This window comes from Melopsittacus undulatus, chromosome 3 (genome assembly GCF_012275295.1).
Source record: "Melopsittacus undulatus isolate bMelUnd1 chromosome 3, bMelUnd1.mat.Z, whole genome shotgun sequence".
Lineage (NCBI taxonomy): Eukaryota > Metazoa > Chordata > Aves > Psittaciformes > Psittaculidae > Melopsittacus > Melopsittacus undulatus.
This window is the reverse complement of record NC_047529.1, coordinates 13,053,313-13,077,231: the sequence shown is the minus strand read 5'-3', so window position 1 is coordinate 13,077,231 and position 23,919 is coordinate 13,053,313. Positions and strand designations below refer to the sequence as shown.

The 23,919-nt window shown below is 59.4% G+C and overlaps 3 protein-coding genes and 3 non-coding genes across 8 annotated transcripts; 3 read left to right on the top strand and 3 right to left on the bottom strand.

Annotated features, from left to right (window-relative positions):
* Positions 1-233: 233 nt before the first annotated feature.
* On the bottom strand, positions 234-397 carry LOC115947281 (U1 spliceosomal RNA). The gene has a single exon (XR_004081224.1). It is a non-coding gene; the product is annotated as a U1 spliceosomal RNA (small nuclear RNA).
* Positions 398-9,671: 9,274 nt separating this feature from the next.
* On the bottom strand, positions 9,672-9,835 carry LOC115947284 (U1 spliceosomal RNA). Its single transcript, XR_004081226.2, has one exon. It is a non-coding gene; the product is annotated as a U1 spliceosomal RNA (small nuclear RNA).
* Positions 9,836-11,523: 1,688 nt separating this feature from the next.
* On the top strand, positions 11,524-11,687 carry LOC115945207 (U1 spliceosomal RNA). Its single transcript, XR_004079625.1, has one exon. It is a non-coding gene; the product is annotated as a U1 spliceosomal RNA (small nuclear RNA).
* A 400-nt stretch (positions 11,688-12,087) lies between these two features.
* ATRAID (all-trans retinoic acid induced differentiation factor) lies at positions 12,088-13,734 on the bottom strand. Its single transcript, XM_031054586.2, has 7 exons — positions 13,614-13,734; positions 13,335-13,465; positions 13,143-13,214; positions 12,838-12,909; positions 12,624-12,745; positions 12,447-12,547; positions 12,088-12,302 (listed from the first exon to the last, which is right to left on the bottom strand). Exons 1-7 carry the CDS (start codon positions 13,671-13,673, stop codon positions 12,198-12,200), a joined length of 663 nt encoding a protein of 220 aa, XP_030910446.2. The 5' UTR covers positions 13,674-13,734; the 3' UTR covers positions 12,088-12,197.
* Positions 13,735-14,008: 274 nt separating this feature from the next.
* SLC5A6 (solute carrier family 5 member 6) lies at positions 14,009-20,140 on the top strand. 3 transcript variants are annotated; one of them, XM_034060600.1, is made up of 16 exons: positions 14,009-14,124; positions 16,150-16,628; positions 16,965-17,030; positions 17,102-17,153; positions 17,239-17,306; positions 17,387-17,541; positions 17,728-17,868; positions 17,965-18,094; positions 18,195-18,283; positions 18,352-18,464; positions 18,553-18,620; positions 18,715-18,801; positions 18,917-19,101; positions 19,192-19,295; positions 19,365-19,486; positions 19,573-20,140. In XM_034060600.1, exons 2-16 carry the CDS (start codon positions 16,299-16,301, stop codon positions 19,723-19,725), a joined length of 1,863 nt encoding a protein of 620 aa, XP_033916491.1. In that variant the 5' UTR covers positions 14,009-14,124; positions 16,150-16,298; the 3' UTR covers positions 19,726-20,140. The 3 variants fall into 3 exon arrangements, with proteins under 3 accessions (XP_033916491.1, XP_033916490.1, XP_033916492.1); XM_034060599.1 differs by having other exon boundaries at positions 14,073-14,124; positions 16,040-16,628; XM_034060601.1 differs by lacking the exon at positions 14,009-14,124 and adding an exon at positions 14,657-15,137.
* Positions 20,141-21,528: 1,388 nt separating this feature from the next.
* On the top strand, positions 21,529-23,891 carry PREB (prolactin regulatory element binding). The gene is made up of 9 exons (XM_005140759.3): positions 21,529-21,678; positions 21,826-22,012; positions 22,191-22,402; positions 22,580-22,660; positions 22,731-22,855; positions 22,964-23,137; positions 23,208-23,280; positions 23,376-23,535; positions 23,622-23,891. The coding sequence occupies exons 1-9, from the start codon at positions 21,544-21,546 to the stop codon at positions 23,714-23,716; spliced, it is 1,242 nt and encodes a 413-aa protein (XP_005140816.2). The 5' UTR covers positions 21,529-21,543; the 3' UTR covers positions 23,717-23,891.
* The last annotated feature ends 28 nt before the right edge of the window (positions 23,892-23,919 follow it).

Here is a 23,919-nt window from a genome sequence, read left to right as displayed (position 1 = left end):
CGGGGAGAGGGAACCGGGGACTACCTGATCGCGGAGTCAGGCTTGCGGTTTAGTGCTGCTGCCGAGACAGTGAAGGACAGAGGCAGCCCGGCTGCTGCAGGAACCACTGCGGCACAGCCTTGGCTACCTTGTGTCTGCCATCACAGAGACCAGAAAACGCCATCGGGATACAAAACCCAGTTAACTACTAAGACCCCCGATAACCGTTCTGTCTGCTCTTAAACCGGCTAAACCAGGGGAGAGCGCGAACGCAGTCCCCCACTACCACAAATTATGCAGTCGAGTTTCCCGCATTTGGGGAAATCGCAGGGGTCAGCACACCCGGAGTGCAAGGGATGAGCCTCGCCCTGGGAAAACCACCTGCTTGATCATGGTGTCTCCCCTGCCAGGTAAGTATGACTGTCTCTCCCCCACACACCAACACACGCCGCACAACACACACACACCGCACGGACACCGCACCCCACCATACCCACACCAGCCCCGCACAACCGGACGCGCTCCCCACCCCTCTTCCTGCCGCCGCCGCGCTCCCGCACAGCGCCCGCGTGCGCCCGAGCCCACGGGGGTGTTTTCGCGTCGCGAGAGTCCCGTGATGCCTCGCGGTGCTCATTTGCATTGACACGCCCCCTGTTCGCAGACCCCGCCCAGACCGCGTGTAGCTCCTCCTCCGCCCGCTCCACGGCAGCGCCACCTAGCGGAGGTGGGAGCTCAGCCACGGCCGCCGGCGGAGGCACCGCTCCCCCGCGCCCGCGGCTTTGGCGACTGTCTCGGTAGGGGTTGGGGGTCCCCAGCTGAGCCCACAGCGCCGGGAGTCCGGTGGGAACGGGCATGGCGGGCCGGGAAAAGCTCGGGAACCGAAATGGGGCAGCCGGGCCGGTGACGGTGCCGTGCGCTGTCCTGACTCCGGTTCGAAGCCAAGCTAGGAGCAGCCCCCCGGGAGGGTCGGCTCCTCGCTGTGTGCATGGGGACAGCCGGACACCAGACGACTCGCTGCCGGGGTCGGGCACGGCCAGGGAAGAAATGGCGGAAGCAGCAGTGGCAGCGCCCGGCGAGGAGCCGGAACGGAGGCGGAAACAGAGCTCATGGCGGCGCTGACCGGACACTGCGGGACGGGACGGGGCAGCCCGAGGTCCTCGACGGCGAAACGGCGTCGTGGGGAGGCGGGAGGGGGGCGGGTCCTTCCTTGGCTTCCCCTTTTCCTGCTTTCCCCCGAGCTGTGAATGGTTCTGGCCACGGAGGCGTGGGGGGGGCTGTGCAGGTCGGAGCCCGGAGCTGGGGCCGGTGCCATGCACAGAACCACCCGGAAGCCATCGCGGGGCACCCGCCATGCAAACCCACCCCCGTGGGCGCACGCGGGCGCGGTGTGGGCCGCGTGGCGTGCTGTGTCCGTGAGGTTTGTGTGTGTTGTTGACTTCGTGAACGAAGATTCGGGAAGGGCTTTACCCATGCTTACTGCAAGTGTGCGGATGACGAAAAAGGCCAATGTGGGATAGGGTAATCCGGTTGCAAAAAGCACAGTGAAAGGTTTCCATGGGCAATATAGGCAAGGTACAATTATTTCTACGTTGTCATTTCTCCTCGAGACTAATTCTGCATGTGTTCTCAAAGGAGACAACAGTGTTATGTATGGTGTATCTCCAAGTTTCCTGATTGGAGGCCAAGGTGGACCACTGATGGTAGTCAATATGGCCAAGGCTGAGGTATTGTTTCAGGGAGTCCTTATATCTCCTCTTTGGAACACTTCTCTTGCGGAAGCCGGTGGCGAGTTCACCATAAAACACAATCTTAGGGAGGCGATGATCCTTCATCCTAGAGACATGCCCTGCCCAGCGGAGCTGTGATTTCAGCAATATGGCCTCGATACTGGTGACCTCTGTTCAAAGACAGTAACATTTGATGCATAGTCAGTCCAATGGATGCTTAGAATTGTATGGAGGCAACGCTAATGGAAGCATTCGAGGAGTCGCAGGTGATGGCAGTAGATAACCCATGATTCAGACCCGTATAAAAGAGTAGTCAGTACAATGGCTCTATAGACAGTAATCTTTGTACTTTTCTTCAGGTTTTTATTGCACCAGACTCTTATCGAGTTTTTCAAAGGCTCTATATGCCTTTGCTATTCTGTTACCTATCTCTTTGTCGATCATGGCATCTGAGGAAATAATGCTTCCCAGATAGCTGAACTGCTGAACTGGTTTAAGCTCTAACTCACCAATGGTAATGTGGGGATGAAGATAATCTTCTTGTGGTGCTGGTTGGTAGAGAACTACTATCTTCTTCAAGCTGACTTCCAGCCCAAAAGTCACTTGCTGAGGTGAGTAGCTCGGGAGATGACACCTTCACCACTGGAGGGAGGGAAGATCAGTGTCCAGGATCCTCAACTCAGAGCGACAAGAGCCACCGAGGGAGCCTCAGATCCTCTACAAGACTTGCCCAGGAGCCGGCAGCTCTGGTGACACGAGTGAGGACTCACAGGGGGTGGAGGCAGGAGAAGCGGCATTAGCTGTGAGTGGTTCAGAAGTGCCCCAGGGAGCACGAGCAACCAGGAGCGTGGTGGACAGAGCGGGTGGAGGCAGTGTGTGCGGGCAGGTGGGTGGGATGGTGAGCACTTGCTGTATGACCAGGGCCCGGTGTGGGAGCTCTGCCCTGGCTGCCCCAGCAGTGGCCAGTGTAGGCACCCAGAGAGCCAGTAAGAGGGGAGGCTGCAGTGCAGAGCTCGGGGTGCAGAGAGTGCCTGCACTGGTCTGGTGTGGGGAGGGTGCACAATGGGCAGGGCTGCACTCGCTGCTCCCTGATGGAGGTCCTCCTGCAGCAGGGGCTGAGCTACGGGATGCTGTCAGTAAGCTGCAGGATGTCAGGTAAGCTGAGAGGAAGCAGAACTGCTTGCTCCAGGCCCAAACAGCACAAGGGCCTCAAGCTTCCCCTCTAACTCATGGAGGAAGGAAGGAGGCTGTTAACCCGGGAAGCTGGGAATTGGTAACAAAAGTAAAAAACAACAAATAGAGGGAGAGGGCAATTAAAAGCAAGGGGCTTCCTCCTAAATCTGCTGTACCCACCCTGAACCGCTTTGCTGTCCTGCAGGGGGCTGAAGTGGAAATGCACTTGCATCAGAAACAGTCGGCTGGTGCACTGGTACAGAAGATCTCTACTGGTGCTGACAGGAAAAAGCAGCAGGTTGTAGTAGTAGGGGACTCTGCCTCGAAAGGGACAGAAGCGCTCATCTGTCGGCCTGACCCGGTCGCAAGGGAGGTGTGTTGCCTACCTGGGGCATGGATCAGGGATGTTGCGGAGAGGCTGCCTGCTCTAGTAAGTCCCACAGACTATTACCCGCTTCTAGTGATACATGTGGGTGCTAGGGATATAGATAGTAGTAGCCTGAGGAGTATAAAGAAGGACTACAGAGCTCTGGGAGAGGTGGTCAGGGGCTCTGGAGCTCAGCTTGTCTTTTCAACAATTCTCCAGGACACAGGGGAGGACCTTCCAAAGGCAAGGAGGATTGGACAGGTTAATAAATGGTTAAAAGGGTGGTGTCACAGTCAAGGGTTTGGGTGTCTTGGACATGAGACCCAAGTTTGTAGGCCAGGCCTACTGGGGGCTGGTGGAGCTGCTCTGATAAAGAAAGGGAAGAGTGGCTTTGCTGGGAGGCTTGCCAGACTTGTCAAGGATGCTTTAAACTAGATGTGTTGGGGGAGGGGAGCATCATTCCATCCCAACACACCCAGTCAGTTGCCAGCACCTATAATAAATATCCTGAGCAATGTAGTGATATTCCAGCTGCTCCAGCCAATGAGCTGGCTTCATTTGGAACTCTGATCAGATGCCTCTATACAAATACCAGTAGCATGGGGAACAAACAAGAGGAATTAGAGATGTGGGCGCATCTATGGGGCTATGATATAATAGGCATCACAGAAACATGGTGGGATGGCTCCTTTGACTGGAGTGTTGGAATGGAAGGTTACAGGCTTTTTAGAAAAGACAGGCCTGGTAGGAGGGGAGGGGGAGTTGCCCTTTATGTTAGGGATAGGCTGGAGAGTATGGAACTCTGGGGACAGGTGATCAGTTAACAGGGAGTTTGTGGGTCAGGGTTAAGGGAAAAACAGTGATGGGAGACATTACTGTGGGGCTATGTTACAGACTGCCTGATCAAGAGGAACCTGTGGATGAAGAACTCTACAGACAGATAGGAAAAGCCTCACACTCACAGGCCCTTGTTCTCATGGGGGACTTCAACCACCCTGACATCTGTTGGGGCGACGGTACGGCCTGGCACAAACAATCCAGGAGGTTTCTTGATTGTGTGGAAGACACCTTCCTTCTGCAAGCAATAGAGGAGCCGACAAGGAGAGGTGCCCTGCTTGACCTCGTGCTCACCAACAGAGGAGGGCTTGTTGGAAATGTGATGCTCCAGGAAAGTTTTGGATGCAGTGATCACGAGATGGTCAAATTCGAGATCCTCAGGACAGTGAGAAGAGTGTGCAGCAACCTCACTGTCCTGGACTTCAAGAGAGCAGACTTTGGGCTCTTCAGGAACCTGCTAAGTAAGGTTCCGTAGGATATAGCCCTAGAGGGCAGGGGGGGCCCAAGACTCTTGGTTAATATTCAAGGATCACCTGCTACAGGCTCAGGAGTGTTGCATCCCGACTAGAAGGAAGGGCCAGGAGACCTCCTTGGATGGATAAGGAGCTGCTAAAAAAAAGTCACAGGAAAAAAGAGGCTTATAAAAGGTGGAAGCAAGGACAGGCAGCCTGGGAATAATACAGCAATATTGTCCGGGAAGCTAGGGACCAGGTTAGGAAAGCTAAGGCCCAGTTAGAATTAAACTTGGCTAGGGATGTTAAAGATAACAGGAAGGGATTTTATAGGTATGTAGCGGCTAAAAAACAGACTAAGAACAATGTAGGCCCCCTCTGGAAGCTATTGGGATAACTGGCTACACAGGACTTGGAGAAGGCTGAGGTTCTGAATGGCTTCTTTGCCTCGGTCTTCACTGGCAAAGGTTCTGACCACACCACCCAAGTCTTGGAAGGCAGATGTAGGGACTGTGAAAACCTAGACCTTGGGCCCACTGTACATGAGGATCTGCTTCGAGACCATCTTAAGAACCTGAATGTGCACAAGTCCATGGGACATGATGAAATCTATTCGCGGGTCCTGAAGGAGCTGGCGAATGAAGTTGCTAAGCCACTGTCCATCATATTTGAAAAATCATGGCAGTCAGGTGAAGTTCCTGACAACTGGAAAAAGGGAAATATAACTCCCATTTTCAAGAAGGGGAAAATGGATGACATGGGGAATTACAGACCAGTCAGTCTCACCTCTGTGCCTGGCAAAACCTTGGAGCAGATTCTCCTGTAAGGCATGCTAAGGCACATGAAAAACAACAAGGTGCTTGATGACAGCCAGCAGGGCTTCACTAAGGGCAAATCCTACCTGACCAATTTGGTGGCCTTCTATGATGAGGCTACAGAACTGATGGACAGGAGTAGAGCAGCTGATGTCATCTACCTCGACTTGTGCAAAGCGTTCAACACTGTCCCACATGACATCCTTGTCTCTAAATTGGAGAGACACCAATTTGATAGCTGAACCATTCGGTGGATAAAGAACTGGCTGGATGGCCGCACACAAAGAGTTGTGGTCAATGGCTCAGTGTCCAGCTGGAGACCAGTAACGAGTGGTGTCCCTCAGGGATCAGTGTTGGGACCAGTCTTGTTCAACATTGTTGTCAGTGACACGGACAGTGGGATTGAGTGCACCCTCAGCAAGTTTGCCGATGACACCAAGCTGTGTGGTTCTGTTGATACACTGGAGGGAAGGAATGCCATCCAGAGGGACCTTGACACGCTTGTGAGGTGGCTGATGCCAACCTCATGAAGTTTAACCATGTCAAGTGCAAGGTCCTACACCTGGGTCGGAGCAATCCCAGGCACAGCTACAGGTTGGGCAGTGAAGAGATTCAGAGCAACCCTGCAGAGAAGGACTTGGGGGTGTTAGTCAATGGGAAAATGAACATGAGCCAGCTTCAGTGTGCGCTCGCAGCCCAGAAACCAACCGTATCCTGGGCTGCATCAAAAGGAGCATGACCAGCAGGTCAAAGGAGGTGATCCTGCCCCTCTACTCTGCTCTCATGAGACCTCACGTGGAGTATTGTGTGCAGTTCTGGTGTCCTGTTCAACAGTATTCTTGCAATGATTTTTCCAGCAATAGAAAGCAAAGTTATACCTCGGTAGCTTGAGCAGTCTGACTCTACACCTTTTTTCTTATACAGAGTAATGATGATTGCATCATGAAAATCTGATGGTAGTTTACCTTGTTCCCAACAGCACACAACTAGCTCACTACATTTAGCATGAAGTGTTTGGCCTCCATGCTTTCAGATTTTGGGTGGGATCCCCTCAACCCCAGCTGCTTTGCCAGTTTTCACCTGCTGGATAGCCTTAAGAGTCTCTCCCATGGTAGAGGCTATATCCAATTCGTTTTTCATCAGATGTTGTAAATGTGCTGGATTCCTGCACCTTGGACTACATGGTTAGCACTAAAGAGTGTTTGAAAATGTTCAGACCAATGATTCAGGATGGAGATTTTATCTGTAAGATTTTGGCCATCTGCACTAAGTAAGGGGCCTTGAACCTGGTATGTGAGTCCATACACTGCTTTCAGAGCCTCATAGAATCATCTGTGTTCACCCAAATCTGCACATAGTTGAGTCTTTTCTGCTAGGTTGAGCCACCGCTTGTTCTGGATATCTCAAAGTTTCTGTTGGTGTTTAGGTGTAAGGCTGCTCTTCTTAACTGGCAAAATGGCTGAGCAAGGTGTGCTTGATGGGCAGATCTCTTCTTTGTCAGTAATTCCTGGACCTCCTGATTGTTATTGTCAAACCAGTCTTTGATTTTTTTAAGGGGAACCCAAAGGATTCTTCGGAGGACTGCAGGATGCTATTTTTAATATGTTGCCAAAGCACTTCAGGAGAAGATGGTCTTCAAGCTTAGTCTGAAGCGTAGCCGAAAGCTGTCCCTCACTGAGGCTATTTGAAGATTATTAACTTTGAGCCTCCTTGGAATGCTGCCCCTCTTACGTTTGGGCTTAAAGTGGAGGTTAAGTTTGCAACGCACAAGGCAGTGGTCTGTTTGACACTCTGCCCTAGGCGTCCCTCAGGTGTGACAGACTGTGAACATTTCTCTGGTGCACTAAGACATAATCAATAAGGTGCCAAAGTTTAGATTGAGGATGTGTCCAGGTTGTCTTCAGGCCGTCTTTCTGCTGGAAAATAGTATTTGTGATAGTAAGCTGCTGCTCTGCACAAAACTCTAGCAAGAGGCATCCATTGTCATTGCAGCTACCAACACAGTGCTTGCCTAGTACTCCTCTCCAGGCTTCAAAGTTCTTACCTACTCAGGCACTGAAGTCACCAAGGATTATGATCTTATCATCTATAGGAGCCTTTTGAGTGAGGTGATGCAGGTTAGTGTAGAATTTGTCATTTTCTTCAGGGTCAGCTTGCAGAGTTGGAGCATATATGCTGAAAAGAACAACATGTTGCTTATTGTGTAGTGGAAGGCGTAAGGAGATAATATGATCAGATCAGATCTGGTACAACATTACATCTTTGTCTTCAGTAACTTCCTTGTTTCGATGTCTACAGTTCTTGGAGAGTATCTGGGTGTTCTAACTTCAACTCCTCTTGACTCCCGTGGTTTGCAGCTGATGAGGATCGGGATGTTCATGCTCTTGTTCAGGTCTGCTGGTGCAGCTTCTTGTGCAGCATTCCCTACACCAGGGAGGGACTCTTCATCGGAAACTGTAGCAATAGTACCAAGGGTAATGGGTTAGGTGTAAGGAAGAAGTTCTTTACTGTGCAGGTGGTGAGGCACTGGCACAGGTTGCTCAAAGAAGCGGTGAATACTCCATCCCTGGCAGTATTTTAAGGCCAGGTAGGACAGAGCCTTGGGCAACATGGTGTGTGTGTGAGAGATATCCCTGCTCATCCATGGCAGGGAGGTTGGGACTAAATGATCCTAAGGTCTTTTCCAACCCAAACCTACAATGCTGTGATTCTATATTCGCAGCTGTGTTTGCTGCAACACTTCATGGGTTGAAACTGGCCCGAGTCCTGAGTTGCATCTCTGCCTGGGGGGGATTGGGTATGTGACGCTTCCACAGACCTCCAGACTCGCCACATGAGAAACCAGACAGGCTGTTCCCTGCAGGTGGTTCCTACCTTTGTCCCATACCACTCTGTTCTCGCCCAGCCCCCTGTGGTCCTGCATCCTCCCAGGCCCAGCAGGATTTCCATGCTTCAAGGCACTTTGAGCAAAGTCCTTCTGTGTGAGCAGTTTAACCCCTCCAGAACGAGCCTGGATTCGTTGCCAAATCGCACAGGAGGTGGGAGTTAATGGGCTGGGCACAGCATAAGTCCCTTTCTGAAGGGGACAGTTCCTTCTGACACGAGACGGTCACAATGGCAGCAGGATCCTCCCTGGCTCATGTGGCCTCAATGGGACAATGGCACTCCAGGTGGTGGTCCCATAGGGTCTGCATCAAAGCATGACTGAGAAGGCTCTGGGAAGCTTGGCCCCAGCCAGATGGGACAGGAGAAGCTAGCAGAGCTTCAGTCACCTTGTGTGTCCCCTGTGCCAACATAAGGACATGCACCTGTTGGAGCAATTCCAGAGGAGACCTCAAGATGCTCTGAGGGTTGGAGTACTCCTGCTATGGAGACTGAGAGAACAAGCCCAGCTATAGAGAGCTGGGCTTGTTCAGCCTGGAGAAGAGAAGGCTCCTTAAGGGGAGACATTAGAGCAGCTCCAGTGCCTAAAGGGGCTACAAGAAACCTGGGGAGGGGCTTTGGACAAGGGCCTGTAGAGATAGGTCAAGGGGGAATGGCTTTAAATTGGCTGAGGAGAGATGTTGATGAGATCTTTGGAAGAAATTCTTCACTGTTCAGGAGGTGGCTGGCACAGGGTGCCCAGAGAAGCTGTGGCTGCCCCATCCCTAGCAGTGTTCAAGGCCAGGTTGGACAAAGCCCTGTCCTGGAGCAACCTGGTCTAGTGAAAGGTGTCCCTGCCTGTGGCAGGGGAATTGGAACTGGATGAGCTTTAAGGTCCCTTCCACCCCAAACCATTCTGTTATTCTATGATTCTATGATGCCCAGAAGGTTTCATCTGGACTCCCCACTGGAATTGGCCACAATATCCCCCAAGGGAGGAACTTGAGACGTCATTAGCTGCTTTCAACAGCTTTCCCATTGTCTCCTCGCCATTTGCTGGGTTTGCACACACGGTTCCACATCCCTCCAGACTTTGTGTTCACCACGGCAGAGCTGGACACACTTTTCCTCTGGACAACCTGGGCTGATCTCGACTCTGCTCAACAGCTCTGAGGGAGAGGTAAGAGAAGCGAATCTGGCTCCAGGCCCTCACAGCTCAGCTGTGGGGACGTTCCGATGGCAGTGGGCAGCGAAGGGCTCGGGCTATACTCACATCCCCCACAGTACGCTTAGGTGATGCTAGGGCCGGGGTGACCCGCGTCCCGCTCCCCAGCACTAACGGGACTTGCAGGAGCGTACCGCGGATGAGACGAGTAGTACCGTGAAAACAAACCAGCACCCTCAAACCGAGGGCTGCCGGTGGTGCGGGATAGGCTCTTCTTTTTTATACCGGTTAAACCAGGGGAGAGCGCGAACGCAGTCCCCCACTACCACAAATTATGCAGTCGAGTTTCCCGCATTTGGGGAAATCGCAGGGGTCAGCACACCCGGAGTGCAAGGGATGAGCCTCGCCCTGGGAAAACCACCTGCTTGATCATGGTGTCTCCCCTGCCAGGTAAGTATGACTGCCTCTCCCCCACACACCAACACACGCCAAACAACACACACACACCTCACGGACACCGCACCCCACCATACCCACACCAGCCCCGATCCGCTCCCCGCCTTCCGCCGCAGCCACCGCGCACCTGCCCTCAGCCCTTGTACACCCACGGGGGTGGTTTCGTGTCGCGGCAGTCCCGTTATGCCTCGCGGTGCTCGTTTGCATGGACACGCCCCCTCAGGCGCCCCGCCCGTCACCGACGGTCACCGGGACACAACCGCCCCCCACGCCTGATGTCGGGCTGGCAAAGGCCGCGGCGTGGAGCTGTGTGCCAAGGTCTGCCACCGCGGAGCCGAACAGCACAGCGAGCGGTGCTGGTGGAGGGGTGGAGCTGTTGAAAGGTGTTTGAAAGGGAAAGCCTCCATCAGGGTGGCAGGTTCAAGGGCAAGTCCTTTGTAAATAAGCTGATATCTGCCTGCAGTAAGGTCACCCGGCACCCGCCTGTGGGGTGCTTGGAAGGTGGGAGATGTCGTTTTCTGGATTTTTGTAAGGATTTTGATACTGTCCTTCACAGCATCGTTCTGGATGAGCTGGCCAGGTGGAATGAGCAGGTTCATAATGTGCTGGGTGAAGAACCAGTGATCACAAATGAGAGTTGCTGTTGACTTTCTCAAGAGCCAAGAGGCCTTGCAGAGAGATACAGAGATAGATGGGAGCACTGGGCAACCATCAACAGCATAAAAATGAAGAAGAACAAATGCCATTAGGATGGAGTAGCACCAGACACAAATCTAAAATGGGAGAGGAGTGGTTGGAGGGCAGCCCTGCAGGAAGGGACCTGGATGCTGTTGTCAGCAGGGTCAGCAGAAGCCAGCACTGGGCCCTGGCACCCAAAGGACAAACAGCACCCTGGGGTGCACCAATCACAGCAGAACCAGCCTGGCAGAGAGGAGGTGTCCGGCTGCATTCAGCATTGGTGGAGCCTCACCTAAGCACTATGTGGCACTGGGCCCCACTGTTGAAGGACATGAAGATCCTCAGATGTGCCCAGAAGGGGACCAGCAAGCTGTGAAGGGCTGGCAGCATTGTCCTGTGAGGAACAGCTGAGCACTCAGCGTTGGTATTGTTTGAAGAGAGGGAGGCTGACAGGTGACCTCTCTGCTCTCTGCAGCTTCCTAAGGAGAGGACATGGGGAGAGAGGAGCTGAGCTCTTCTCCCTGGGATCCAACAACAGGATGCCTGGAAATGGTTAAAGGTTAGTTAAGCAGGACTTGCCCTTGGTGAACCTGTGCTCACAGACAGTGGCATTATCCTTTAAACACCTTTCAACAGCTCCACCCCTCCACCAGCACCGCTCGCTGTGCTGTTCGGCTCCGCGGTGGGAGGGAGCCCTTGGCACACAGCTCCACGCCGCGGCCTTTGCCAGCCCCACATCAGGCGTGGGGGGCGGTTGTGTCCCGGTGACCGTCGGTGACGGGCGGGGCGCCCGAGGGGGCGTGTCCATGCAAACGAGCACCGCGAGGCATAACGGGACTGCCGCGACACGAAACCACCCCCGTGGGCGTACAAGGGCTGAGGGCAGGTGCGCGGTGGCGGCGGCGGAAGGCGGGGAGCGGATCGGGGCTGGTGTGGGTATGGTGGGGTGCGGTGTCCGTGAGGTGTGTGTGTGTTGTTTGGCGTGTGTTGGTGTGTGGGGGAGAGGCAGCTCATACTTACCTGGCAGGGGAGACACCATGATCAAGCAGGTGGTTTTCCCAGGGCGAGGCTCATCCCTTGCACTCCGGGTGTGCTGACCCCTGCGATTTCCCCAAATGCGGGAAACTCGACTGCATAATTTGTGGTAGTGGGGGACTGCGTTCGCGCTCTCCCCTGGTTTAACTGGTTTAAAGAGCAGATCTGTTCTGTAGCACAGAGCTTGTTCAGTAGTTCTACAGACACCGGCGATTCCAGTACTTCGCCTTCCAAAGGCAGTTTTGTTGTGTTTCCGGTTGTACTGTCCCGCCAATGTTGTGCATGGGACGCGGCTGAGGAGCATTGTACCTGCCCCGTGAGGAACCGGACGCTATATTCCTCGCGGTGTGGTTCCTGCCTTTGTCCCATCTCGATCCGTTCCCACCAAGGCTCCCTGTGGTCTCATGTTCCCTTAGTTCAGGCGTGGTTTCCACACTGCACATCCCACCCCAAGCTCCCCACAGCCCACGCTGTGCTTGATTTCCACATCCCTGTCCCATGGCACCATGCCTGCCCGGGTGCAATCGCACAGACACATGGAGAGGCTGCCCAGGGCTTTATTCTTCCCTCGCTGCTGCTGCACAGTAACCATAACCCAGTGGCACAGGCTCCTCTGGGATACAGAGCATCCCCCTCCCTTATGAGGTCTTCTCAAGGGGCCTTGGCCTTCCGGCGCTGGGTGCCCCACAGCAGGAGGGACAGAGACAGGGTGGTGGCTCCCAGTACTCCACAGAAGAGCAGCAGCGGGAACGTGCCCTGTAAGCAAAGAGCAGTTAGTGGCCCCCACTGCTGCCCTACACAGCACATCATGAACCTGCCCCACATTATGAACCTGCCCCACTGCCCCACACTGCTCTGGCAGGGGAGGACCTGAGGGGTCCTAGTCCTGCAGACACTCACCTCACGCAGGCACTTGTACCCATGGAAGGGGCTGTTACAGAGGCACTGGACGAGGCCGGGACCGTCTGGGGCACAGGCAGCATTCTCAGGGCACGGCCAGGCTGGTGGAGCAGAGCAGAGGGTCACAAGCCAGGCCTTGGCCCCCAACCTCCCACCACCTCCTGCCCCCCACTTTACCAGGCTCTCCGGAGCTGTTGCAGGAGTTCCTCTGGCCCTGGCAGAGCCGGCTGCTCCCGCTTGTCGTCACCTCCTCCCAGGCGCTGTTCCCACCTGGGCACTCCAGCGGCAGTGGCACTGCTCTGAGGGGCAGAGCTCAGCACCAGCAGTGTGCTGGTGAGCATAGCACAGCACTGGCACCACAGCAGCCCCCTCAGCCCACCCTGGTACTCACAGCAGCTGCAGGAGGGTGAAGCCCAGGAAGGAGCCATTGGGGAGGGTTGTCAGAGGATTCTCCGTCAGGTCTCTGCAATCACACCACACTGGTAACTGCCCCGACTGAGTGCAGCACCTGCCCTTAGCCTGGCTGAGCCTCAGAAGGTTCTCACAGGGCTCCCCAGTGAATCAACACACACTGGGGTCCTGGGAGCCTGGCAATGGTGACAGTGGGAACAGGGACCACCAAGGCCAGGCTGTGGGTTGTCCCCCAGACGGGAACAGAGGCTGCACATGGGGGCACGTAGAGGGACACAGACTCACAGGACAGCAGCAGAGGAGGCCTCAGCCAGCCCCGGGGGGAGGTTCTGCAGGGAGCAGTCACTCAGGTCCAGCCTGGGGACATAACAGCAGTTGGGGGGTGGCATATGCCTGGCACCCCACACTGCCCTGCACCAGGCATGGTCCCTCACCATGACCCTCCATCATGTACCCGCTGCCACCCCCTCCCCGTACCCCAGCAACCGCTCCGGACGGACGCCCTGATCCCAGCAGCAGCGCCCCTCACTCTCTGTACCGGGCCTGGATGCACAAAACTGGGCTACGACGGAGTCGTTCCGCATTAGCCCGGGGCAGCTCCCGCACACCTGGAGCGGAAGAAAGGAGGGGTTGGGAACCCCCCGTTTCCCGGTATTATGTCCCGGGAGCCTCCGAGCCACAGCGACACCGCCCGGTCCCCGGATGGTGCCCCGGCAACCCCGCCTCCGGTGGCCCCGCCCCGGCCCCGCCGCTCACCCCCGCGCCGCCGGTGGTGCCGGGCAGCTGCAGCAGCAGAAGGATGAGCAAAGCCCCCATGGCCTCGGCGCCCCCGCCCCGCCCGGGGCTCTTCCGGGACCGCCCCGTCGGACACGGCGGCCGCGAGAGCGCCCTCTGGCGGGCCTGGTGAGGAGCTCCCGCCCGTACCGGGGGGGGGGGGCGGGGCCGGTCCGTGCTGTGCCTGCACCCGGTGCCCTCTGCACCCCGGGCGGGGCCGGGCGGGGGTTTCCCGCGGTGAGGGGCGGCCGGGGCGCGGTGACCGTCGTGGGGCAGTGCAGCGTGACGGGGCCAGGGGGGCACGGCGGGGGGGGGGGGGGGGGGGGGGGGGGGCGGTGGTGAGCGTGACGTCATCACGACGCGCGGGACGTGCAGGACCGGTTGGAAATGTCCGTGAGGGCAGAGCTGCCTCTCCCCCTGCGTCATCAGTGCGCGCTGGCGGCTGTGGCGGCGGCACGTGGGCTGGTCTCTACCGCGCCGGTGGCAACCGCCGGTGAGTGAGGTACCGGGGCCGCTGTGGCCCCTCAAGGTCACCGGAGCCCCCCTGCTGGGCCCGGACCTCTGGCTGCGGTGGGGTCGGGGCTCGTCCAGCTGCCGCGCGACCGGCACCGGCGGCGCTGCGGTTCCGGAGAGCCGGGTCTGGGTCCGGGGACACGGGGGACCGGGCCGTGGGCTGAGGGCACCGGGAAGGGCAGCAGAGCCGTGGCCTCGGGGCACCGCGGGGTACCAGGGCTGGGCGGTGCTTCTTCCTCCTCTAACGGTGTCACCGACGACATGGGGAGACAGGGAGGTGTATGGGGGCACAGTGGGGACAGTGGGGACAGGAGGGCTGGGTCTGGGGCAGGGTCGCCCTGTACATCAGGAAGTAGGACAAGGGGATACAGGAAGAAGAAGCATGGACACTGACCGGGGATGTGCTAAGCTTGGGGGGGGGAGTGGGGTGGGCTGGGAACATGGGGACCGACTGGAGGGGGCAACAGGGACACCGGTAGGGGTACCGTGGGTCAAGGAGTGGGGCTGGGACAATGGGGCTTCAGGGACACTGAGGGGGAGCCTTGAGCTAAGGCTGCCGACACAGTGGAGCAGCCACCGGTGGAACAGCGTCAAGGACCACCACTGCCTGCCCCGTGTTTAGTCCTCACAATGGAATGCGGTGGGGTGACCTTGGACCCGCTGCACGGGGTGGTGTCTGCACGGGGTGGTGTCGTGGCCAAGGCAAGGACAGGGACGGTGGTGTGCGATGCAGGAGGCACTGCCCTCTCACCCCCTTCTCGCTGGTGTTGGCTCTGGCACTGCTGTGGGGCCCCGTGCCAGCCCACTCTGTCCCTGCAGCGGGCAGGCTCAGGCAGGCTGCGCTGGGTGCATGAGTGCCAGCAGTAATCCCACCAAGTATGCCATGGGCAGGCATTCCTCTGCAGATCACAGCAGGCACCTCAACAGCGTCCCACCACAGGCAGCCTGCTCTGTGCCCCATGGCAGCCCAAATGCTGCCCGACCAGAACAGAGGTATGGGGTGCTTCTGCATCCTGCACCCCCTGTTCTGCTGGTGCCTGGGTCATTGCTCCCCACAGCTCTCTGCTTGCTGATGGAGGTGGAAGTGGGGTCTCTGCTCGTGCCCCCTTCTCTGCCCTGTTCCTGGGCCTGCCTGGCTGCCCTGTTCTCTCTGCTATGATGGAGCTAGGAATCCTGAGAATCTGTCTGTGGCAGGGCAGAATGTGCCAGGGCCAGGAGTGGCTCAGAGGTCTGATCATGCAGCTGCTGACAAACACCTCTGGAGCTGTCAGTTTCCCCCTGTCCATCTGTGTCCATCCCAGCTGCATGCTTGTCATGAGCGTCATCTTGTGCTGTCCCCACGCAGCTGGGCAAGGGGGATAGGGCTCCCTCATGTACCCCCACACCAGCACAGCTGAGGCTCCACTGCACATCCCTTTACCCTCCCCAGCCCCATCCATGGGTTCTGTAGGGCTGGGGGTGCTGGCGGTGCTGATCCTGCTGGGTGGGCCACTGTGGAGGCGGCTGTGCTGGCCTCGGGCTGGTGGCTGGCGCCAGGGCTGGGTGGTTGTGTTAGGCTTGGCTGGGCTCTTGCACCGGCGGCAGCTCTGCCGGGCTTGGCGGAGCCGTGAGGTGCCGGGGCAGGTGGGTCGTGTTGTGCTTGGCCAGGGCAGGATCAGTGCTGCCGGGCTTGGCGGGGTTGTCCCACACTGGGGGTGGTGGTGTTGGGTTTGGCAATGTGGGGCTGGGCTGGCTGGGCCAGTGCCGCCGGGGTACTGGGTGGGACTGGTTTTGCAACCACGGTCTCGGTGCAATGAGGCTCCTGTCTCCCTTGGAGGACAGGTGGGTGGGTGAGTAAGTGATGCTGAGCCCAGCCTGCAGGGAGGAGAAGGGTTAAAGGAACTTCCCTCATCCAGACTGGCCCCCCCCGCACCGGGTCCTTGAGACTGAGACCGAGGAGTGAGCGAAGGTCCCTGCAGTGTCAAGGTGCAGCTCCCAACACCGACACCCATCTCTCCTCCTGCAGCTGCGTGCACCAGGGGGATGCCAGCCAGGACGTGCTGCCGGGGCAGCCACCAGGGCTCAGTGTGCCCATGAGGCCGGCGGGGCACAGCTGGGGCACGTGGCCAGGCAGCGGCAGGTCTTGCAGGGCAGAGGGAAGAGGATAAGCTCACCATGGAGTTCACGGTGATCGACTACAGCATCTTTGCGCTGCTGCTGTTGCTGTCATCAGCCATTGGGCTCTTCTATGCACTGAGCGGGGACCGGCAGCGCACGGTGCAGGAATTCCTCCTGGCCAACCGCAACATGGGCTTCCTGCCTGTCGCCCTCTCCCTGCTCGCCACCTTCCAGTCGGCCGTGGCAATCCTGGGAGTCCCAGCTGAGATCTACCACTTCGGCACCCAGTACTGGTTCCTTGGCTGCTCCTACTTCCTGGGGCTGCTCATCCCAGCACACATCTTCATCCCCGTCTTCTACCGTCTGCGCATTACCAGTACCTATGAGGTGAGCAGGAACAGGGGCACACATGTGCTCAGCACCCAGCGGGATGTGTAGGCGGGTGATGGCCCTGGGAGGGGATGAGCTGATGCTTCTCAGTGGGGTTTTGGCTCCCGGTCCCTCACTGCCTGGTGCCTTCATGCTGGTGCCATGTCTCACAGACGGGACTCCCCTCACCCTAAGCGGCAGGGGATAGCCCTGTTGTCTCTGTGGCAGCAGGAGCTGAGGTTTTGGGAGTAGGGCCGGTTGCACCCTCCCCAAATTTCCTGCTGCTGGGGGGGGCATGGGGATCATCCCCCTTGCTCAGAACCCCACATCCATCCCTGACCCATCTCCCCACAGTACCTGGAGCTGCGCTTCAATAAGACGGTGCGGGTCTTCGGCACCATCACCTTTATCTTCCAGATGGTGAGTGGGGTGGGGGCTTGTTGAGGATGGGGATGGGGCCATGCATGGCTGCAGCGCTGCTCTCCCTGCAGGTCATCTACATGGGGGTGGTACTCTATGCACCCGCGCTGGCTCTCAATGCAGGTAAGGAGGAGAGGAGCAGGGGGCAATGCTGGAAGCCCTATCCTGCATGAGGGTGCAACCTGTTAATGGCCTCCGTTGCTTCTAGTGACAGGCTTTGACCTCTGGAGCGCAGTGCTCACCATGGGGCTGGTCTGCACACTATATACAACATTGGTGAGTCCCGTCCCACCACCACTGCCCGGCTGTGGGGTGCCCTGTGCCGGGCTGTGGTGATGGGTGCTGTGCCTATGTAGGGCGGGCTAAAGGCTGTCATCTGGACCGACGTCTTCCAGACAGTGGTGATGTTCGCTGGGCAGCTGGCCGTCATCGTGGTGGGTGCCCAGCGGGTGGGTGGCATGGCCCGTGTCTGGCGCCTGGCCGAGCAAGAGGGCAAGATCTCTGGCATCGAGTGAGTGCCACAGCCCCAGCGTGCCCTGTGCCAAGATGCTTTCACCCATCAGGGGCCCCACCTCATACCATGGGGCATCCGGGAAGGGTGTGGGGTGGGGAAGAGGGACTCCATCCACTCCTGTGGCATGTGTGGGGTGCCAGTGAGGACCCAGTGCCGTGACCCAGTGCCTGTGCCTCTCTGCAGCCTGAACCCCGACCCCTTTGAGCGGCACACCTTCTGGACCCTGGCAGTGGGGGGAGTCTTCATGATGCTGTCGCTGTATGGGGTGAACCAGGCACAGGTGCAGCGGTACCTCAGCTCCCGCAGCGAGCGGGAGGCCAAGCTGTGAGTGGGGCTGGGGCTGGGGCTGGGGGTCCAGCAGCCGGGATAGGGCCTTCTGCTGCCAGCCCCCAGCCTCTGATGCCTGCCTGGTGCTTGCAGCTCCTGCTATGCCGTGTTCCCCTGCCAGCAGATCGTGCTCTGCCTCAGCTGCCTCACTGGCCTCGTCATGTTTGTCTATGACCGGGAGCATTCGCTGGCACTCGGCAACCGCCCCAAGTCATCTGACCAGGTGGGCCCTGGGTCCCCATCTCCTGCAGCCCATGGGGCCAGACCCCACTCCCCAGGCTCTGGTGCTCCCAGCCCCATGGGCACTCACCCTGCTTCCCCAGCTGGTGCTGTACTTCGTAATGGATGTGCTGAAGGACCTCCCGGGGCTGCCTGGGCTCTTTGTTGCCTGTCTCTTCAGTGGGTGCCTCAGGTGAGCTGGGAGGACCCTGGGGTTGGAGGGGCCCCAGCCGAGCCCCTCACACCTCTCTCTGCTCCCAGCACCATCTCCTCTGCCTTCAACTCGCTGGCCACGGTGACAATGGAAGACCTCATACGGCCACACTGCCCGCGGCTGTCAGAGGCACAGGCCACGCTGCTCTCCAAGCTGCTGGGTGAGGGGGGGGTGGCACGGGGGGGGCCGGCGCTGGGGGCAGTGGGGTCCTCAGTGCTGCTGTGACCCCCCTGCCCTGCTCTTCTCAGCTCTTGCTTATGGATTGCTGTGCCTGGGGATGGCCTATGTGTCTTCCATGCTGGGCCCCGTGCTGCAGGTAGGGGCGGGGGTGCAGGAGATCCCCCCATCTCAGGCACACAGCAGGGGGGCAGCTGAGCGAGGGGCTGGTGCTGAGGGTTGTATCCCCACAGGCTGCTATCAGCATCTTCGGCATGGTGGGAGGTCCACTTCTGGGGCTCTTCTGCCTCGGCATGTTCTTTCCCTGTGCCAACCCCACGGTGAGTGTCTCCCTGCCTGGCTGGGGGCTTGTAGCCCACGGAATGGAGCAGTGCTGGGTGCTGGGGCACCCCGAGCCTGGCTGGGGGTCAGCACCCTCCCTGTCCCCCTGTGCAGGGTGCTGTCGTGGGGCTGCTGGCCGGCCTGGCCATGGCCTTCTGGGTGGGCATTGGCAGCCTAATGCGCAGCATGGGGGCAGCCGCAGGGACCCCCCCACCCAACAGCACTGTGCTCCCCACTGTGGGCAACCTCACCACAGTCCTCGCCACTACTCTGTTGGCCCCCACGGAGGCCCCTAAGAGGTGAGTGGGGGGGGGGGGGTGGGTCCTGGGGACAGGGTGCTGTGGGATGGGTGTGCTGTGCCATGCCCAACTCACACCCAGCTTCCACAGCACCACAGGGCTGCAGAAGTTCTACAGCCTGTCCTACATGTGGTACAGTGCCCACAACTCCACCACTGTCATCGTGGTGGGGCTCCTGGTCAGCCTGCTCACTGGTGAGTCTGGTGTGGTGGGGGCTGCTGGCGAGCTCCCTTCCCTTCTGCTCACCCTCCGCTCTGCCTCAGGCCCCACACCAGCAGCATCTGTGGACCCCCGCACCATCTACCCTGTGCTGCCTCAACTGCTCTGCTGCCTGCCCCACAAGTACCGGCAGAAGCTCTGCTGTGGGGTGGTCTTCCCTGACAAGGTGAGGGTCACAGACCACAGCACCTTGCTTGGTGGGGGGGATGACGTGGGGTCATCTTCTTGCTATCCCCTGCTCTGTCCCCACAGAACACCGACACTGTGGATGCAGCGGTGAAGACCAGTGGGGTGCCCAATGGTTTGCCCCTTCCCGGCCCTGGGCAGCAGGAGCAGGAGGAAGGACAGGGCTACGTTCGTGCAGCCGGAGCCCCTGCCTATGCTGTGCAGGAAACCTCCTTCTGACCTAACCCCCACTTGACATGGGGGTCTCAGAAACCCCCAAGCCCTTCCCCAGTGCCCCCCTGGCCAGGGGGCACAAACTCCCCCGTGCCCCCCCCCAGGTTGCCGGGGGAGCACCAAAGAGCTGGGGGGGGCTGGGTCTCTGCTGGGGGGGTTGGTCAGGCTGCACCCCTCTCTGGGCTGGCCCCGAGCCCTGGGGGCTGTGGGACTACAGACTGGGGGTGTCAGAGCGGTGCTCCCCATTCCCCCCAGGCCAGGACATTGCGCAGTGCCCCTGGCCTGGCCATGTGCCTTACACACAACTTCCGGGCTGGGGGCTGCCAGGACCCTCAGGGCGCCGAGCGCCCCCCCACATCCAGCCCCCATCACCCATCTCTGTGTCCGTTGTCACCCAATAAATGGTTCTAGAGCGCAAGCATTGGAGCAGTCCAGGAGCAGCCTGCTCCAGGAGCTGTGGGGACTTGGAGGTCCCGTTTCCCACAGCAGTCAGGGGGCCCTGTCCCTGGGTGCAGGGACCTCATCAGCCAGGGCAGATTTATGGCTGCAGCCTTGGCTCCTGTCCCATAACATGAGGCCGGTGGTGGGGTCTTTCCAGGGGACCCCCGTGAATGTAGCTGGGGGACAGCTGCTTCATGGCTAGGGGGGGGTAGGACCTCCCCCCATCTCCCCACCTTCTGGGTGCCCCTGGGATCCTGGGGGGACCCATCCTACAGCCAGGAGGCCAGAGGTGAATGCTGGCTGCAGGTTTATTGCTGTGGGTCAGGCCAGGCAGCCCCTGTCCACAGGCAGGGTAGGAGGCACAGCACCAGCCCCACCAGAGCCCAATCCATGTGTCCCTGGGGCGCTGGCCCATGTCCTGCCCCCCTGTGGGCAGTGAGGGGACACCCTGGGCCACCGCTGCTCACCATGTGCCCGTGGACCCCTATGCAGGATGGGAGTGCAGATCAAGCACCGTTCCCCCCCACCCTGATCCCTGTCCTGGGGCACAGCATTGTGGGAAAGAAGCAGATGTGGGGTCTTATAGGGGAACCGTCTTCTGATGCCAGCCTGAGGTTTCCCAGGCCTGTGGGCTCGTGGTTGCTGATGGCTGTGACTGCCCCAGAGGGGCCAGGGCTGGGTGCCCCCCAAGGGCCAGTGTAGAACCAGGAGTACATTGGCCACTTCTCTAAGAGAGGGAGTGGGATAGGGGCTGGAATGGCAGCAGCTTGTTCTGTGGCTGACCCACACCTGGGATCGGGAACCCTGGGGAGGGGCAGCCAGGTTAAGGCTGCATTGAGAAGGAGAGCAGTGAGGCCACAGGGAGCCCTGGACCTGAGAGCACCCATGGGTGACCAGGCTACCCCACCACCTCCACTGCCCATGAGGCTCTGTGGGTGCATGGGGGGTGGCAAGGCTGAGCAGGGACATTTATTCCGGGTGCCTGTGGGGCTGCGGGTGCTCCCATGCAGCTGCAGGGCTGGGTGAGGGAACCACAACTGCTGGGACAGCCCCGCTGGGCAGCACAGAGGGACCGATGAGGGGTTAGGGAGGCTCTGCTGCCCTGGGGCAGGCAGTGCGGAGGTGCTGCTCGGCTGCGCTGCAGGGGGGCAGCCCCCAGCCCTAAGTGGGGCACACACGGGGGACACCCTCTGCCATGGATGGGCGGGGCTTGTGCAACAAGGGGCGGAGCTTTGGGGCGGGTTTTTATTTTGGGGCGGGGCTATCCGCTGGGTGGGCGGAGTTATGCTTGGAGGGGCGTGGCCATTGTGTGGGGCGGGGCCTGCGTGCCCGTGGCGCCGTGACGTAGCGCCGGGGTGTCGCGCTGACGTGTGCGGCGTAGCTATGGCGCCGCGGCGGCCGGCGGAGCTGTACCGGGCGCCATTCCCGCTGTACACCGTGCGGCTGCACCCACGGCGGCCTCTCGCCATCACCGCTGGCGGCGGCGGCGCCGCCAAGACCGGCATCCGCAATGGCGTGGTGAGGAGCAGCGGGAGCGCGGGGGGCGGGCGGCATGACCGGGGGCTGCCGCGGCTGGGCCGGCGGTGGAGGGGGCAGCGGGGCCGGCCTCAGCGCGGGCAGGTCCCTGCCGCTGAGCCCAGTCTGAGGCCTCGCACTGTCCTGCAGCACTTCTTGCAGCTGGAGCAGATCGGAGGGAAGCTCAGCGCTTCTCTGCTGCACTCGCACGACACCGAGACCCGCGCCACCATGACCATGGCGCTGGCCGACGACATCATTGCAGCGGGGCAGGACGCCAGCTGCCACATCCTGCGGTTTAGCCTGCGGGCGCCAGAGGCCGCGGCCGGACACAACGGTGAGAGCCCGCTACTCCCCGGGGAGGCAGGAACAGCACCTGCTATGGGTGGAGTGGGATGGTCTGTGGGGTGCTCTGGGGATGGAGCAGTGACCTGGACCCCTCCCTCGCCTGCCCCTGTTCTCCCCGGCCTGTGGGGGAGCTGTGTCAGGGCTTTGTGTCATCTGCCCTGCCACAGGCAGCAGGGAGAAGGGGCCGCGGAAACGGAAGGGCCCCAGCCCGGGGGGGCAAGATGAGACACAGAACCAGACGAGCGAGGTGACGGTAGAGAGTTTGCACAGCGTCCGCACAGATTTCAGCCCTGACGCCTTGCAGAAAGCTGTAAGGTTCAATGCAGACTGCTCGCTGCTTGTCACCGGTGGTGCTGATGGCTTCCTCCGCCTCTGGGAGGTAGGCGGGGGGAGCTGAGGCTGAATATTACCATACCAGTATTGTGTGCCTGGGGGGAAGGCCTGGCCCCAGCAGTGCCTGTGGCTATGTAATGCTGTATCTTCCCCCAGCAATTCTGGGGCTGCCATGGGTCCTGGCCTGTGTGACACAGTTCCAGTGCATGCTCTGCCCTTGCAGTTCCCCAGCATGAAGAAGACACTGGAGTTCAAAGCCCATGACGGGGAGATTGAAGATATTGCACTGGGCCCTGATAACAAGGTGGGCATCAGATGTCTCCCTGGCCCTGTGAGAAGAGCCCTCCTCGTATGACTGCACTTTCTATGCACAGGTGGTGACGGCAGGACGGGACTTCCAGTGCTGCGTGTGGCAGCAGGACCAGCTAGTGATGGGTCTGTGCTGGAATGAGAACCTGCCTGGCATCCCTGACAAGGCTTACCGCTACCAGGCCTGCCGGTGGGTGGGGAGCTGACAGCAGAGTCCCCCTTGCAGCCCCACGTGAAGGGAATGGGGGTGTCACTGTTGGCTGTGGCAACTGATGCACCTTTCACTCTCCCATGGCAGGTTTGGGGCAGTGGAGGACAATGCTGGGGCACTGCGGCTCTACACTGTTCAGGTGCCCCACAAGCGGGAGCGCCGCCCCCCACCCTGCTACCTTACCAAGTGGGATGGGAAGAGCTTCCTGCCATTGCTCACCCGGCCCTGTGGCACTGAGGTCATCTCCTGCCTCTCTATAAGGTATCTCAGGGCTGGCCAGGCATGGGGTGAGGGTTGTGGCAGCTCCCACTCACTGTCTGACCCCCTGCAGTGACTCGGGTACCTTCCTGGGACTAGGAACGGTGACAGGCTCTGTTGCCATCCACATCGCCTTCTCACTGCAGGTGAGCTGCAGAGCAGTGGGGCTTGGTGGGGATGGGTAGAGGGGCAGCCACAGCAGCCCCCCTGCCTTCCTGGGCTGCACTGTCTTTCCCTGTAGAGGCTGTACTATGTGAAGGAGGCCCATGGCATCGTTGTGACAGACTTGGCTTTTGTCCCTGAGAGCCGGCATGGACGGGAGCTGCTGGCAGGGAATGAGGCCGCCCTGCTCAGTGTGGCTGTTGACAGCCGCTGCAAGCTGCACCTTCTGCCCAGCCGACGTAGGTGCTGGGGGGACTGTTGTGGCACCGGGCATATCTTCAGTCCCGGTGGTGGTCACCTGCCTTCACACTGCTCTGCTCCACAGACTCCCTCCCTGTCTGGCTGCTGCTGGTGCTGTGTGCGGGGCTTATCGTGGCTGCCATCCTGCTGCTGCAACTCGCCTTCCCAGGCTTCCTGTAGAACCCTGGCCTGGGATGGGTCCCCGGGGCTGGGCAGACTTCGCCGGGCCGGGCCCACCCCGTGCAGACTGTGAAGAGGATGAGGGACCAGCCCCAGCGCTGGCGCTCGGGGTGTGAACGGGGGGGGTCCGGGGACGGACATAGAGGGGTCCCCCTGCCCCACCGACGCTATTAAAACTGGAGGGTGAAAGCAGTGCTGTGACG

Excerpts from the sequence above, each read along its gene's own strand:
- SLC5A6 (XM_034060600.1), top strand. The coding sequence starts at position 16,299 with ATGGAGTTCACGGTGATCGACTACAGCATCTTTGCGCTGCTGCTGTTG. Across the intron at positions 18,621-18,714 it reads TGCTGGGCCCCGTGCTGCAG|GCTGCTATCAGCATCTTCGG; the intron begins GTAGGGGCGGGG and ends GTATCCCCACAG. Across the intron at positions 19,102-19,191 it reads CCCACGGAGGCCCCTAAGAG|CACCACAGGGCTGCAGAAGT; the intron begins GTGAGTGGGGGG and ends CAGCTTCCACAG.
- PREB (XM_005140759.3), top strand. The coding sequence starts at position 21,544 with ATGGCGCCGCGGCGGCCGGCGGAGCTGTACCGGGCGCCATTCCCGCTG. Across the intron at positions 22,013-22,190 it reads GGCCGCGGCCGGACACAACG|GCAGCAGGGAGAAGGGGCCG; the intron begins GTGAGAGCCCGC and ends GCCCTGCCACAG. Across the intron at positions 23,138-23,207 it reads ATCTCCTGCCTCTCTATAAG|TGACTCGGGTACCTTCCTGG; the intron begins GTATCTCAGGGC and ends GACCCCCTGCAG.
- ATRAID (XM_031054586.2), bottom strand. The coding sequence starts at position 13,673 with ATGGGGGCTTTGCTCATCCTTCTGCTGCTGCAGCTGCCCGGCACCACC. Across the intron at positions 13,215-13,334 it reads CGTCCGGAGCGGTTGCTGGG|GCTGGACCTGAGTGACTGCT; the intron begins GTACGGGGAGGG and ends TTATGTCCCCAG. Across the intron at positions 12,303-12,446 it reads GGTACAAGTGCCTGCGTGAG|GGCACGTTCCCGCTGCTGCT; the intron begins GTGAGTGTCTGC and ends CTTTGCTTACAG.